This window comes from Bubalus bubalis, chromosome 2, assembly GCF_019923935.1.
Source record: "Bubalus bubalis isolate 160015118507 breed Murrah chromosome 2, NDDB_SH_1, whole genome shotgun sequence".
Lineage (NCBI taxonomy): Eukaryota > Metazoa > Chordata > Mammalia > Artiodactyla > Bovidae > Bubalus > Bubalus bubalis.
This window is the reverse complement of record NC_059158.1, coordinates 165,185,983-165,202,896: the sequence shown is the minus strand read 5'-3', so window position 1 is coordinate 165,202,896 and position 16,914 is coordinate 165,185,983. Positions and strand designations below refer to the sequence as shown.

Genomic DNA, 16,914 nt, shown 5'->3' with positions numbered 1-16,914 from the left:
TGTGTAGCTTAAATAAAAAATATTTACTTCTCCTAGTTCTAGAGGGTAGGAGATCCAAAGATCAAGGTGCCAGCAGATTTGATGTCTAGTAGAAACCTGCCTTGCAAATGGCTACCTTCTTGCTGTGTCCTCACACGGTAGAGATAGAGATGATCCCTCTGGTATCTCTTTTTAAAAGGGCATTAATCCCAATCATGAGGGCTCCATTCTCATAACCTAATTACTTTTCAAAGACTCCACCTTCACATACCATCACATTGTGGATTAGGGCTTTGATCTATTTGCTTTTTCATACTGTTCTGACTCAAGGGACATGAGTGAGAGCACACTCCGGGAGATAGTGAAGGGTGGGGAAGTCTGATGTGCCACAGTCCATGGGGTTGCCAAGAGTCAGACATGACTTAATGACTCAACAGCACCAACAATATGAATTGTGGGGGAAACACACATATTCAGTCTATAGCATCCAATAAAAACTCTGTCTAGTATTCTTGCTTCAGCCGATAAAGAAATTGAATAAATGAAAGCATTTTGATTTACTAAATTACTCATCAAAACACCAGTGAAGATTGTGTGTCTATACATAGGTTGTATATTATATCTACATTGTACATATTGTATATATGTTGTATATGACTATGTTACAGCAATAGAAGAAAGTTTTTAATAGGGTACAAAGACTTGTCTCAGACCTTTATGCTGTTTTCTATTTTGGACTTTGTAGGCAACTCTAATGAAATAGACCTTGTGCACCACGTGGACACGGAGGCCAACATTGCTACAGAGGTTTGCCTGACTATTCTAGACCTGCTGGCCCTCTTCACTCAGGTCCACCAGGTGAGTGTGACCACATCATCTTCTGCAACATGATAAAACTAAAGATGGAAAAGTCATGTGAAGTCAAGAACATGTTTTTAAGACATTTAATGAAACCCATTAACCTTCCACAAATCAACCTGTGAGTGGAAAGCATCTTAAAGATGAGATTCAGAATTCATCAGTTCAGTTCAGTTCAGTTCAGTCACTCAGTCATGTCCAACTCTTTGTGACCCCATGAACCGCAGCATGCCATGCCTCCCTGTCTGTCACCAAATCCTGCAGTCCACCCAAACCCATGTCCATTGAGTCGGTGATGCCATCCAACCATCTTATCCTCTGTCGTCCCCTTCTCCTCCTGCCTTCAATCTCTCCCAGCATCAGGGTCTTTTCCAATGACTCAGCTCTTCGCATCAGGTGGCCAAAGTATTGGAGTTTCAGCTTCAACATCAGTCCTTCCAATGAACACCCAGGACTGATCTCCTTTAGGATGGACTGGCTGGATCTCCTTACAGTCCAAGGGACTCTCAAGAGTCTTCTCCAACACCACAGTTCAAAAGCATCAATTCTTCGGCGCTCAGCTTTCTGTATAGTCCAACTCTCACATCCATACATGACCACTGGAAAAACCATAGCCTTGACTAGATGGGCTTTGTTGACAAAGTAATGTCTTAGTTTTTTAATATGCTGTTTAGGTTGGTGGTAACTTTCCTTCCAAAGAGTAAGTGTCTTTTAATTTCATGGCTGCAATCACCATCTGCATTGATTTTGGAGCCCAAAAAAATAAAGTCTGACACTGTTTCCACTGTTTCCCCATTTGCCATGAAGTGATGGGACCAGATCCCATGATCTAAGTTTGCTGAATGTTGAGTTTTAAGCCAACTTTTTCTCTCTCTTCTTTCTCTTTCATCAAGAGGCTTTTTAGTTCCTCTTCACTTTCTGCCATAAGGGTGGTGTCATCTGCATAACTGAGGTTATTGATATTTCTCCTGGCAATCTTGATTCCAGGTTGTGCTTCCTCCAGCCCAGTGTTTCTCATGATGTACTCTGCATATAAGTTAAATATATTTTCCTATTTGGAACCAGTCTGTTGTTCCATGTCCAGTTCTAACTGTTGCTTCCTGACCCATATACAGATTTCTCAAGTGGCAGGTCAGGTGGTCTGATATTCCCATCTCTTTCAGAATTTTCCACAATTTGTTGTGACCCACACAGTCAAAGGCTTTGGCATAGTCAATAAAGTAGAAATAGATGTTTTTCTGGAACCCTCTTGCTTTTTTGATGATCCAGTAGATGTTGGCAATTTGAACTCTGGTTCCTCTGCCTTTTCTAAAACCAGCTTGAACATCTGGAAGTTCACGGTTCACATATTGCTGAAGCCTGGCTTGGAGAATTTTAAGTATCACTTAACTAGCGTGTGAGATAAGTGCTATTGTGCGGTAGTTTGAGCATTCTTTGGCATTGCCTTTCTTTGGGATTGGAATGAAAACTGATCTTTTCCAGTCCTGTGGCCACTGCTGAGTTTTCCAAATTTGCTGACATATTGAGTGCAGCACTTTCATAGCATCATCTTTCAGGATTTGAAATAGCTCAACTGGAATTCCATCGCCTCCACTGGCTTTGTTCATAGTGATGCTTCAGAATTCATCAGAAGTTGGCAAATGCATAGCTGATATACACACAGACATTTCATTATTTTCCAATAATAGACACTTCTTTCTTCCTTGTTTCTCCTGTTTTATGTCAGGCAAGCTGGGCTGAGTGAGAATGTGACCCGTGACCCTAAGTTTTCAGTATCAGAGGTAGAGACAAATGATTCAACTAGATACAACAGATAAACAGACTCAGCAGCTAGAGAAAACCGAGTGATAACGTTGAGCATCTTTTTGAGTGCTTACTTACCATCTGTAGATCTTTGGTGAAATGATACCACTACCAGCTCTTGGAATGGCTACAGTTAAAAAGTTTTGGCAAGAATATGGAGAAACTGGAAGTCTCATTCACTGGTGGTGGAAATGCAAAATGGTACAAACACCTTGAAAAACAATATGCTGAAATAAAAAATGAAACAGAATCTATCATGTGACCAGCCATTCCAATTCTAAGGATTTACCCAGGAAAAATAAGTGTTTGCTCACACAAAGCTTTATACATGCATATTCATAGAAGCTTTGTTTTTAATAATTAAACAGTGGAAACAACCCAAATGTACATCAGCAGGTGAATGGATTTTCTAAAACAGTGATATAGCCATACAGAAGGATACTGCTCAGTTATGCTCAGTAAAAGAAGCCAAACAGCATATTTTATACAATTCCTTTTAAATAAAATTTTATAAAATATGAACTATAGAATTTGTATGTCAGTTACACCTCAATGAAGTTATTAAAAACTTCAGCTCAACCTAATGAGCTTTTGAATGTTAAGGGTTTAATTAGAAAAGTTGAATTGGTAGAATAAAGACTACACGAAACAGAATGATTGTACCAAGAAAGTCCTACTTTCAAGTAAAAAGTCAGCATGATGGTAGAAAAATCAAAATCCATGTTTTAATCCTTTATTGCTCAGTGGAAATGTCAGTCAAATCCCATACATCTTACAGACTCTTCTGTCAGTGCCTTTGAGGACCTGCCTGTCTATGACCTCTTCATCTTCTACCTCTCTCCTGACTCCACCCTGACTCACCATGCTTAGGCTACACAGCAATTTTTTTCTCCATCTTGAACTCACAAGCTCCTTTTCAACTCAAGTCCCTGGTACCAACTTTTTTTTCTTACTTGGACAGTCCTCCCAGATCTGGCCAGGGCTGACTTTTTCAGCTCACCTGTCAATTCAACCATTAGAGGAGTCTTAACCATCCTACATAAAGTAATCCTACCCCCCCACCCAAAGCATTTACTTTCCTTCCTATTATCCTTCTACTCTGTTTTTTTATTTGGTAACTTTTTTCAGTCACTGCTGTACATATGTTTCATTGGGAACAAGAATAAGACCTTCTTATTTTGCAGTTCATTTCCAGCATCCAAAATCGTGCCTATCACATAGCAGATTGTTGTTGCTGAGTTGCTAAGTTATGTCCAACTCTTTGTGACCCCGTGAACTACAGCATACCAAGCCTCCCTGTACCTCACTATCTCCCGAAGTTTGCCCAAGTTCATGTCCATTGAGTTGGTGATTCTATCTAACCATCTCATAGCTGGTCCAGAGAAAATATTTTTTGAAAGAATACAGGTGTCCTTCCACTCATCCTAAATAAGTGCTGTGTTGAATTTCCAGAGACAACTCCAACAATCTGAATGTCAGAATTCAATGATGAAAAGGGTCTTTGACACCTACATGCTCTTTTTCCAAGTCAACCAATCAGCTACCGCACTGAAGCACGTGTTTGCCTCCTTGAGGCTGTTTGTGTGCAAGGTAAGAGTCCAGGTTCCTTGGAGAGCTCAGTGAAGTGTTTATTACTGACACTGAAAGTGTTAGTCACTCAGCGTGTCCGACTCTTTGTGACCCCATGAACTGTAGCAGGCCAGGCTCCTCTATCCATGAAATTCTTCAGGCAAGAATAGTGTAATGGGTTGCCAAGCCCTTCTCTGAGGGATCCTCCCGACCCAGGGATTGAACCCAGGTCTTCTGCATTGCATGCAGATTCACCACCATCTGAGCCACCGGGGACGCCCATTACTGACAATAAACAAGCATTAATCCTTACGTCTCTCAGTAGGGTGGAAAGAAGGGTTGTTTGATTCTATGTTGATTTATTTGGTTTTATTAGACTGTTTGATTCATGGTCTCAGAATAAGTTCACAGCCTTGATGGCCTATCTGCTGGACATAAAAAGGGAATAAAATTGGCATTTGGCTTCCAATTCTTTGGGTTCTCAGTGTTTGTGGCAGAGAGTTAGGTAAAATGTACACGATCAACTATGATTTTAAATCGTTCCACTTCAGAAGAGTCCCCTTTGAGGACCTGTGGCTTTACAATGTTGAGTGAATAGAAACTATCTCAAAGCTCTCATTCTGTTTCTTTGAGTAATCATCCATTATTGATGCAAAGGATACTTACAACATGTTAATTTAGTCACTCAGTCATGTCCGACTCTTTTGTGACCCCATGGACTGTACCCTGCCAGGCTTCTTGGCCATGGGATTTCCCAGGCAAGAATTCCCAGGAAGTGGGTTGCCATTTCCTCCTCCAGGGAATCTTTCTGACCCAGAGATCGAACCTGCATCTTCTGCATTGGCAGGTGGATTCTTTACCACTGGGCTACCATGAAAGCCCCAATACTAGCATAGACTTTGGTAAATAAAATTATATTTTCTTCCACCTACAAATGGTAGAAAAAGTCTAGGTTTAAAAAAAAAAAGGATTTTGTTCTAAGGAATTTTCAAATATGAGAATGAACAGAGCGAAATGAAGGAATTTGCTCATTTCACCAGCACTTCTGTCTCCATAGTTTCCTTCAGCGTTTTTCCAAGGGCCTGCTGACCTGTGCGGATCATTCTGCTATGAAGTCCTAAAATGCTGTAACCACAGGTCACGGTCAACTCAGATGGAAGCATCAGCACTTCTATACTTCTTTATGAGGAAGAATTTTGAATTTAACAAGCAGAAGTCAATTGTACGGTCGCACTTACAAGTAAGTGCTGCCAGTTTTCATTAATGTTGTTAAAACCACTCATCTGTTTCAGCATTGATACAAGCTTCCTGTTTCCAGGGCAACCAGATCCCCATTCCTTCATCAGATTCCTCTTTAAGGATGCTCATCACACTCAGTTCTGATTCACAGAAAGAGGGCAGCTGGACAGAAATTAGCAAAGTCCATAATTCCACTTGTACTTTTCCTTTTTTCTGCCAGGGAATAAATAGAATCATATGGAACAGAGGTCCCCAACCCCAGTTTGATCGATGGCCTGTTAGGAACTGGGCCACAAAGCAGGAATTGAGGGGAAAGCAAGCAAGTGAAGCTACATCTGTATTTACAATCACTCCCCATCGCTCCCCTTACTACCTGAGCTCACACTCAGGGCTCTCACTGATTCTGCATTATGGTGAGCTATATAGTTACTTCATTATGTATTAAATGTAATAATAATAGAAATAAAGTGCACAGTAGATGTAGTGTTCTTGGATCATCCCAAAACCATCCCCCCTGCCCCTGTCTTCCACAAACTGGTCCCTGGGGCCGAAAAGCTTGCGGACCACTGATAATAGAATATACAACTTGAGAAACCATGACTATTTCTAGGATGCCAAATTCCACCAGATTCTGAGCACATTCACTGGGCCTGGGATAAATTTATGATACATCCACCCAAGTCAATGGTTTTCTTTACACCTACTATTTTGGAGTTACTTACTTTTGAGGTTCCATTTTTGTTTTCTCTTTCAGCTCATCAAGGCCGTAAGCCAGTTAATAGCTGATGCTGGGATTGGAGGCTCTCGTTTTCAGCATTCCCTTGCTATTACCAATAATTTTGCTAATGGAGACAAGCAAATGAAAGTAAGAAATGCATTGTGGACTTTTTTTTAAGGAATTGGGAATAAACTAAGCTGTTGGATTCTTTTTATGAGATGTCAAAATCACAAAAAACACAAATTCTGCATTTTGTTTATTGACACTTTGAGTCCTGACATTGAATTTGCTTCCACTTTGAGCATGTAATCTGTTAAGTGATATTACCAAGGTATGGGGCTGAATGATATGGGACAATAAAACTAACCACATATATCAAATATATATATATGCATATATATATATATGTATGTATATATATATAAAGCACAGTGATTCTCTAATGATCCTACTCTTGGTCAAATTCATTTTACCTTTCTTTTAGAACTTTGTGGGGACAGCTCCTTCAATCATTATACTGAAAAGTCCTGGGGTAGAGCCTGGTGACAGGCATGAGTGAACCCAGGGATTAAAGTAATGTTTTCAGATCTCTTTCCCCTACCACCTCTACTTTTTTGCCTCTCTGTCTCTCAGTTCAATTTTCTTCTTCGTTTACTTCATTTACAGGTAGGCTGTCCCCATGAGCTTACTCTCTCAGAAATTCTGAGAACACTGGTAGTAATCTGTGAGTGGGAAATTAAAGTCCCTAGACTGAGTCTCTTTGATCCAACCTTGTATCATATGCCCAATCCCTAAACCAATCACTGTGACCTGGGGTATCAAAGAATATGATTGATTGTCCAGGCCAGTATCATGTCCAGCCCTGGGAAGGAAGTGGTGTTATTGTTCAGTCAGTAAGTTGTGTCTGACCCTTTGCAACCCCATGGACTGTAGCATACCTCTGTCCTTCACTATCTCCCAGAGTTTGCTCAAATTCGTGTCCATTGAGTCAGTGATGCTACCTAACCATCTCATCCTCTGCTATCCTCTTCTGCTTTTGCCTTCAATCTTGCCCAGCATCAGGGTCTTTTCCAATGAGTCGGCACTTCTCATCAGGTGGCTGAAGTATTGGAGCTTTAGCTTCAGCATCAGTCCTTCCAATGAATATTCAGGGTTGATTTCCTTTAGGATTGACTGGTTTGATCTCCTTGCAGTCCAAGGGAAGGAAGCAGACACATGCAAATCACACGAACCAGAGCCAGAGAGGATGCTAGACGATGTCAAAGGACAGTTAGGATGCTGTCACTAGAAGAATATAGGCTAGAAGACAAAGTGGACTCTACTATGACTCATCTTCAAATGTGCACAACCGCAATCACAATACATAGAATTTATCCACAGAGAATATACATATTTGTGAACAGTGTATAAAATGCACCAGACCATGATGCCATGCCATAGCTAAAAGCATAACTTGAAGTGAGTTAACTTGTGAAATCTAAACAGATAATGACCCAGGCTCTCTGTTTTCCAAAGAACAGCAATTTCCCAGCAGAGGTGAAAGACCTGACTAAACGAATAAGGACTGTTTTGATGGCCACGGCTCAGATGAAGGAGCATGAGAAGGATCCAGAGATGCTGGTGGATCTCCAGTATAGCCTGGCAAACTCCTACGCCAGCACCCCTGAGCTGCGGAGGACCTGGCTAGAAAGCATGGCCAAAATTCATGCCAGAAACGGAGACTTATCTGAGGTGATCAGCAAAGACTCAGTCCTTCTTTGTCAGCATAATCCTCTTAATCAGGACCATTGGATTGTCATTTACATCAGGAATATAAAAAGTTACCGTATTCCCCAACTAATGTCAATATGACCTGATTTTATTGGGTTGACCAAAACGTTCATTCAGGTTTCTCTCTAAGAGTAGATGGAAGACCCAAATGAACTTTTTGGCCAACCCAACATGTCATGTGCAATACATTTGCATGTAAGATTCAAGGATACCTGACTCCACGTAAATGATATCAAATAAAAGCCAGAGTCTAGGGGGACCAGCTGCAGTTGTAGGATGTGCAGTGGAGACCAAATGCTAAAGCCTGAGGCTAGGGAGGATGATTGTAAGGGTATCTGGAAATTAAAAGTTATGTAAGTTACTGTTGTGTGTGTTAAAACATCTTCCCTGGAATTAGAGTGAAATGGGAAACTTACCATCATAGTGAGTAAAGGCAGTTTCGAGTAATATGTCCTCATGTGCAACTCATTGAACTAGCAATAGAAAGGTTCACAGTTCTCAGGGCCACGTTGATGACAGGCCACTGTGACAGTTATAAATCAATAGCTAACCTTTCTATGTTTAAACACTGGTGGATTTATGGGCAACAAATCACAGCACCCATGTGGAGCAGTTCCAGACACTCAGTGGGAAAGTTCTGCTTTGTTCCCAAAATTTTGCCCGCTTTGGGAAGAGATGAGTTTGTCCAATAAACCTGTAATTCTTCTAAATGCACGTGAAGGGCTCTGGGATGGATGTAGATCTGAGCAGAGGCCTCACTGGATAGCAGTTTGGTGAGGACAAAGAAGAGTGACTCCAATTCCCTTGGACCACCCTGAATGTGGATAAGTTTTCCACAAAACTTCGAAAGGAAATGCTGAAGTCATTTGGATTCTTCAGCCACTCAGCATCTAGTGTGTGTTGAGCAACGTTCTAGGGCTTTGCAATGGATTTTAAAGGGCAATAAAATGTCACTGAAATAATCTGGTTAAAGAATGCATACGCGATACATTAGGTCACACTATTTCATCAACTGCTGCCTCTTGAGGCTACCATTTAAAGATGACAGAAATTCTAAGGGGGTCCAGGGCTGGAGGTTAAAAAAAAAGTAAGAAGACAGCTAATTTTCACTTCCAGTTTATATCCAGATGCTATTTAGAGAAAGAGGAGAAACATAGATATTAATGCAGGAAGATAATTCTGTAGAAAAATGCTTCAAGTCAGCTCATTCACCCACCTGGAAACTAAATCAAGAAAAGCAAACCAAAAAAAAAAAAAAAAACCAAATATGCTTTTTATTATTGAGGGTGTACTTTTTGGAAATCTAATTGATTGTTACTTTTGGTTCTACCATGAAAAGGATTTCTCTGCATATTCTGATTTGGAATACAGACCCTCCTTGGAGGATTAGTCTGAATTAGACTGATAGTAAAATCTTTAGTATGAGATAGATGGTAAAATCTTCCTCTCACACTATTTGCTTTTCTCTTACAGGCGGCCATGTGTTACATCCATATAGCTGCCCTCATCGCAGAATACCTGAAAAGAAGGGGTAAGATGACCATGTGTGGGGAGAAATCAACATGTCAAAATCTGATAGATAAACTAATACATACAATGTATTTATTAGCTTTAAATTGATTAATCTCAGTGTTTTAGCAGTGTTAGTTTTCACAGATATTTCTAATGATGCTGTACTTTTGAGTTTTACCTTTCTCTTCATGTCATCATCGTGTTTATTTTATGCACAACCCGGCTAACTGGTCCACTTCTTAGTTCCAAATGAGAAGGCTTCACTGGTTAACGATTCATAGTTTCATAAGCTTGAATTAACATAAACTTGTAACAATGTCCTAACTTCGTCTTGCACTGCCATAGGTTACTGGAAAATGGAAAAGATTTGCGTACCATCCCTGCTCCTGGAGGATGTCCACCCTTGTGATAGCAATCCATTACTAACAACTCCCAGTGGAGGAAGTGAGTGATTTAACTGGGCTCCTTTACCCCCAGGGCATGGTGCGGAGGAAACCAAGTCCTGATTCAGTTTCACACCAATGAAACTTTTAAATGTATTCGCAAAAGCAAGAACTGTCTCGGACCTACATAACTTACTCTGTCAAAACCCAAAGTTCTTACCATTCAGAAATTCCATCATCAAACTTTATGAAGTTTAGGGACCTCAAGAGTTCTCAGCAAACAGAAGTGCATCTTATATAATATTATGGCCATGTTTTGTTATCAATTTGCATGCTAGACTGTCTTTGGGATTCTATTCTGAAATGGATGAATTGTTTAAAATTGCAAGAGAAATCCATTTTACTGTTGAAATGTCATATAACTGTTTATTCAAAATAAGGAGTGCAGAAAAGTGACACATAGTATACAGGACCTTGGGCTTCCCAGGTGACTCTGTGGTAAAGAATCCACCTGCCAATGCAGGAGACGCAGGTTTGAATCTTGAGTTGGAAAGATCCCCTGGAGTAGGAAGTGGCAACCCACTCCAGTATTCTTGCCTGGAAAATTCAATGGACAGAAGAACCTAGCAGGCTACAGTCACATGGGTCCACAAAGTCGGACACGACTGAGCAACTGAGCATGTACACACACATATCAGGACTATACCTATAATCTACGTGTTTCAGTTTCTTTAAGTATACATTGATTCTGATAATTTATAACATATAGTAATTTACAGTATAATCTTCCTTTAATTAAAAATATTCCATCTTTAACATCTGATAAACATTTTGTAATAATAACCAAAGAATTATTCTTTGTAAAAAACAACAACAACAATGTATCCTTGTAAAATTCTGTTCAAACCCAGTTTATGAACCTCAATCTATCTCATAATACTCTCTTAACTTTCAAAATGAAATGGAAAACTCAGTGTATGAACAAGAGAAACAAATATTTAAATGTTTAGATTAAAATATCTAAACAAAAGGGAAATGGACTTTGGTTATATCATTCTGGAAACATAATTCTTTTGGTTCCTTATTCTTTTAAATATGTATATATCTCCCAAAGAGTTTCAGTGGATTTTGCAAATAAGATATTTGAACCAAATGACCAAAGTGAATTCTCAGACAGTATGCTCATTCGTTTGAGGGCCTTGAAGAAGACACCAGACTTGGCCTCATGACTCATGTCCACGATAAAATTCAAGGGTCTCCTTGCTCAGTTTCATGTTTCCTATTTATACAGGCAAGTCATCAAAACCATTCTTGTTTTATTTAACATGCCCTTCGTCCTCATCTGTTTTTTTCATAATCAGATACCATACAGTTCCATAAAAGTTATTTTGAGAAACCTGATAAAACTAGGTGTCGGTTTGAGAAGTTGTGGGAACTTGTAGCCCAAAATGTTGTCTACATCTTGAATATTCAAAAAAAGATCTAAATATGTTTAGACCAATAATGATATTGGAATAATATATCCATTGAGAAAAATATATATACCTATTGACCTTTGGACAATGAGAAGGTTGGGACCCCCAACCCCTGGGGATAACTTTACAGTTGGCCCTGCATATCCACATCCACTGGTTTGACCAACCCCAGACAGTGCAGTGCTGCAGTATGTACTTACTAAAAACATCTGCATTTAAGCGGACCCATACAGTTCAAATCTGGGTTGTTTAAGGGTCCACTGTATGTGTTTTATAAACTTTAAATATTGAAGGTGATTATTTATGATGCATTAGCATATATTTCGGAGAATGCAATGGCACCCCACTCCAGTCCTCTTGCCTGGAAAATCCCATGGATGGAGAAGCCTGGTAGGCTGCAGTCCATGGGGTCGCTAGAGTCAGACACGACTGAGCGACTTCACTTTCACTTTTCACTTTCATGCATTGGAGAAGGAAATGGCAACCCACTCCAGTGTCCTTGCCTGGAGAATCCCAGGGATGGCGGAGCCTGGTGGGCTGCCGTCTATGGGGTCGCAGAGTCAGACACGACTGAAGCGACTTAGCAGCAGCAGCAGCAGCAGTGTGTGTGTGTGTGTGTGTGTGTGGAGAAGGCAATGGCACCCCACTCCAGTACTCTTGCCTGGAAAATCCCATGGACTTAGGAGCCTGGTGGGCTGCAGTCCATGAGGTCGCTAGGAGTCGGACACGACTGAGCGAGTTCACTTTCACTTTTCACTTTCATGCATTGGAGAAGGAAATGGCAACCCACTCCAGTGTTCTTGCCTGGAGAGTCCCAGGGACGGGGAAGCCTGGTGGACTGCCATCTATGGGGTCGCACAGAGTCGGACACGACTGAAACAACTTAGCAGGAGCATATATTTGTATTCGTTGCCATACATCTGAAGCTCATTGGCATGTATTTGAAGTCTTCAATGTGTTTCTATGTTGTGATGTTTCTAAGTCAGAGAAGTAAACTTCCCTTAACTACAGTGCACACGTGATAAGAAGACAGTTGGCCCTCTGTATGCGGGAATTCCACATCTGCAGATTCACCCAACCACTCCATCAGTGAGAATCCACAGATACAGAGGGCTCATCCTACTATGTCATTTAAAATAAAGAACTTGAGCATTGTGAAAAGGAAGTGTTAGTCCCTCAATCATGTCTGAATCTTTACTAGGCTCCTCTGTCCATGGAATTCTCCAGGCAAGAATACTGCAGTGAGTAGCCATTCCCTTCTCCAGGGGATCTTCCTGACCCAGGGATCAAACCCAGGTCTCCTGCATTGCAGGCAGATTCGTTACCATTTGAGCCATCTGGGAAGCCCAACATTTGTTTGGTGGTGTTGGGTCTTAGTTGTGGTATGTGCGATCTTTAGTTGTGGCATGCAAACTTTTAGTTGTGGCATGTGCGATCTAGTTCCCCGACCAAGAATCGAACCAGGGCCCCTTGCATTGGGGATGCAGAGTCTTAACCACTGGACCACCAGCACTTGTAGAGTTTAGTATCTGCTGGGGGTCCTGGAATCGATTCTCTGTGGATATTGAAGAACAACTATAGAGGTGAATTTAGGTGACTCCATAAATACAGCTTCTTCGGTTGTACTAACAACCATCATCGTCCAGGAAGTACTATGTCATGGCTTTTCCTGCTCTATTCAAGCCTCATATATTTTAATGTGTTTAATTACCAAAGAAAAATGCTAATAAAACGTTGGAAAGTAGAATTTTTAATACAAAGATTCAATTGCAATAATTATTATCATTATCATTTCTAGCATGTTTTGGGGTGATAATTTAGTCACATAGCCAATGACCTGATTATTAAAAATGTAAATATCCACAAAAATATTAATTATAACTTAAAATGCACTTGCTCCAAGGTAGGCAACTGCACTAAGTTCTGTGCTGTAGAAATATCTCAATTAATTGCCAATAAGGAGTCTATGTGTTAGATGCTGTTATCCCTGCCTGTTTATAGGACCTAAAGAAGTTAGGAAATCTGCCCTGGATCCCCCTGGTTAGCTTGTGATGGGGCCATGTTCAAGGGCTGGTCTGTCACTCCAGACTGTGCTCTTAACCTCTCATATTCCTTTAACGTTCTGCTCTGACCCCTGTCTGGACACATTGCTCATTATCAACTATTTTCATATGCATCTGCAGAGTTCCATCTTTCTTAGTCTTGGTGCCCATGAAGCTAAGAAATCTTGAGAAGTTTTCTAAATAATGCAAAAGAGTGAAAGTTAGTGAGTACTGTGTATTGTCTTTAGAAGGCAGTGATGATAACTGGGTATTTTCTCAAATACTAATGCTTTGAATCCTTTCAACATCCTTGATATTAGATATTAATGTCTCTGATTTAACAAACAAGGGATACAGACTCCAAAAAGCTAATTAAACCAGAACATTGAAGTACATCAATCCACAAGCCTGGGTTCTGTCCATAATCCCATAATAGCTCCTTAGAGAAAGCAGGTCAGCTGAGACAATACAAAAATTATAAAAAAGGGAAAACTGGTTTCCTGGCAGAGTATTTATCAACAGTCATAATCTAACTATCTCATTGATGTGTGAGTGTTATAACCACCACATGTAACATCATGTAACACAAAGTCACTGTCTAATCCAAGCAGGATTTGGCTCAAATAATAATGTTCCATTTTCCTCTGTCCTCTTAAGGCATGTTCTCTATGGGCTGGCCAGCTTTTCTGAGCATTACACCAAATATTAAAGAAGAAGGGGAAATGAAAGAAGATTCCGGCATGCAAGACACACCATACAATGAGGTTAGATGAAAATTATCAAATATATTGTAATTAAGTAAGAAGATACATTGAATTGTAACATTAAACTAAGCAGGAAGGAGAAGATCTCATTCCAAAATCAAAGTTACCCTATAACATGACTTAGGCAAAATAAAATACAAGCTAAAATTAAGCTAGATTCATAGATATCAAATTCCACCAATAAAGTGTAATGTTCAATGAAAATTTAAACTAACTTTCAATTCTCTAACATGGACCCAAATTTATGCAATCAGCTCTTCTACAAAATACAAAATATGGTAAGGAATGCTGAAAATTTTTTGAGCTGGTCACTTTTTTTAGTGCATTGGAAAATTTATTAACAAAGAGACGAACAGGAAGTCTCACTAGTTTCTGCAGAAAACCTCCTGGTATGCAGACTACAGTTATTTTTCAAAAGAAGCTTTCTACCAGGAGTTACTTAGCAACAGTTCAAGTGAATAAAATAGAGCTCCCCTCCTCAAGTAAATAAAATATTTCAAAAGCTAATTTTTATTCATAATATTACATAGGTTTAAAAAAGGATTCAGAAAACAAATCTTGGGGGACATGTTAAAGAAATCTTACATAAGGCTGTACATTAATTGAATGTACGTGGCAAACAGTAAATGTAACTACACATTTGCATTAACTATTTCAAACTGTTCAAAATCTTTTCTGAAAAGACACTGAAAACATTCCAGCAGTATTATCCACTTGCTTTAGAAAGTATATAATTTGGTTCAGTTGAACATTTATTAAGCTCTTAGTATATGTGAGACATTGAGACAAAGATAAATAAGGCAAATTTATTTGGGGAGACAAAGATAATAAGGCATAATCCCAGTTCTTGAAGAGTTTAGAATCTTGTGAAAGATAAACATCCTTCAAGGTGGGGGCAACCACTCTAAGACCCAATAGCTAAATCTAGGCATCATCTACAGCTGCAGTTAAAAAGGGAATACTTTTTAATGTGACAATAATTAGAATGCAGATGATGGAACATAAATAAAAGCTCTGCAGACTTTTGCACTGGGTCTTGACATTTGCTAGGACTTAAAAAGTGTCAGATGAGAAACTAAGGTTCTCAAAGGAGCAGCAGCAACATCACAGGCAAAAGTATGGAAATTACAAAGCATCCTAAGAATGGTGTGGTACCATCTAGTATAGCCAGAGTGCCAAGTCCATGCCAAGGTGCTGAAGGAGAGGGCCCCTGAAAGGGAGGTTGGTACCTGATTCTGGAGCTCCTTCAACGTCATGCTAGAGAGTTTAGGCAGCAGTTCGTAGGCACTGGAAAGGTTTGGGACAGTGGCAAGCTCATGATCAGGTTGATGTCTTTGGAAGAAAGATTACTAGAGAGCTACACACAGGACCAGTAGGACCAAACTGGAGAGGGAAAGCAGTTTAGCTTGCAAACTATTTCATGGTGCCTGGGAGTGAAGAAACAGGAGTTTGATCTGAGCCTGTGACTGTGGGAATGGAAAAAAAAAAAAAAAAACCTGACAGATCTGAATACTTTTCATAGATTTAAATTAGCAAGTTTGAGGGACTAATAAGGTTATGGAAAGAGAAGAATCCTAGAAGACACCACTATACCTCCCGGGATGGATGTAACTGCCAGTCACAAAGATGAGGGATGCAGAAATCCCACTATGAAAAAGATTGACAGTGCAGTAGTTTTGAAAGCAAGTTTCAGGGATGAGACACAGTCTTCATTGTGTAAAATCGCATTTTCATTTGGGGAATTGCAGAATATCCTGGTGGAGCAGCTGTACATGTGTGTGGAGTTTCTTTGGAAGTCTGAGAGATATGAGCTCATCGCTGATGTCAACAAACCCATCATTGCAGTCTTTGAGAAGCAGAGAGACTTCAAAGTAGGTGTTATAAACCCAGGAGTTAGTTCAAATATCCTTCATTACACCAGAGAATTACTTACAATTTTCTGTTTTTTATGTTGGCTTCATCTTCATGAAACCCTTTGTTTCTGTTTTCAGAAATTATCTGATCTTTACTATGATATTCATCGGTCATATCTGAAAGTTGCAGAGGTGGTGAATTCAGAGAAGCGACTCTTCGGTCGCTACTACCGTGTGGCATTTTATGGGCAGGTAAGTTTCCTACTAATATGAGCTTTAATGTTGAGTAGTTGATTGCTGTCTTTCATTCTTAACAAGACATCTAACTATATGTGTCAAAGGACTCAGGGGGTGGGGTGAGGGTAGGAATATGTTTGGGTATATTTGAGTGTTTCTCTAGGTGTGAGGGTCTATGTGTTTGGCCAGAGAAATGTACTAAATTGAAAAATAAATAAGCAGAGCCCTCCTTGGGTCCTAATACAGATCGAGTTAAAATAGTGATTTTGAATTTCTTGAAAAAAGAAGTCACTTCTTCTTCAGCACCCTCCTCCAATTCTCCCCAAAATGTCTAAATACAGGTTTGCATCATATTTGAAAGTGAAATTTAATTGAATTTTTTTTTTTAATTTTCCAGGTGCCTTTATTTTTAGATGTTATAGAACTTATTAATTGAATATTTTTAAGCAATGCAACCCATAGCATTCCAGTAAATAAAAGGTTCCTAAGGGCTCTACCATATTAAAGCCATGAACCTTTGACTTTAAAATCATTCATTTTCTTTTCTCCTACTTTCAAACCATCACTGCTTCTCCGCAGAAAGTAATCTACTTGTTTTGTTTTTTATACTAGAGGTCAATATCGCTTCAAAGTGATTTTTCTTAGTTTACTGCATAAATAATGAACAAGATAGAAAATATTAGCTAGCCATAGCATTGGCCTAAAGGTAAAA

At 39.6% G+C, this 16,914-nt stretch overlaps 1 protein-coding gene across 13 annotated transcripts in view; it reads left to right on the top strand.

The window, feature by feature from the left end:
* DOCK10 (dedicator of cytokinesis 10) overlaps positions 1-16,914 on the top strand; it is a 302,832-nt gene that overhangs the window by 266,199 nt on the left and 19,719 nt on the right. For 11 of the 13 annotated variants that reach the window (XM_025278357.3, XM_025278360.3, XM_045164609.1 and 8 more), the window contains 10 exons: positions 725-837; positions 4,093-4,230; positions 5,267-5,449; positions 6,203-6,313; positions 7,682-7,897; positions 9,410-9,467; positions 9,794-9,892; positions 14,006-14,112; positions 15,861-15,983; positions 16,104-16,217. In XM_025278357.3, coding sequence (XP_025134142.3) covers positions 725-837; positions 4,093-4,230; positions 5,267-5,449; positions 6,203-6,313; positions 7,682-7,897; positions 9,410-9,467; positions 9,794-9,892; positions 14,006-14,112; positions 15,861-15,983; positions 16,104-16,217 — 1,262 coding nt within the window. The remainder of the gene's footprint in view (positions 1-724; positions 838-4,092; positions 4,231-5,266; positions 5,450-6,202; positions 6,314-7,681; positions 7,898-9,409; positions 9,468-9,793; positions 9,893-14,005; positions 14,113-15,860; positions 15,984-16,103; positions 16,218-16,914) is intronic. The other 2 variants (XM_045164608.1, XM_045164610.1) reach the window with 1 other exon arrangement.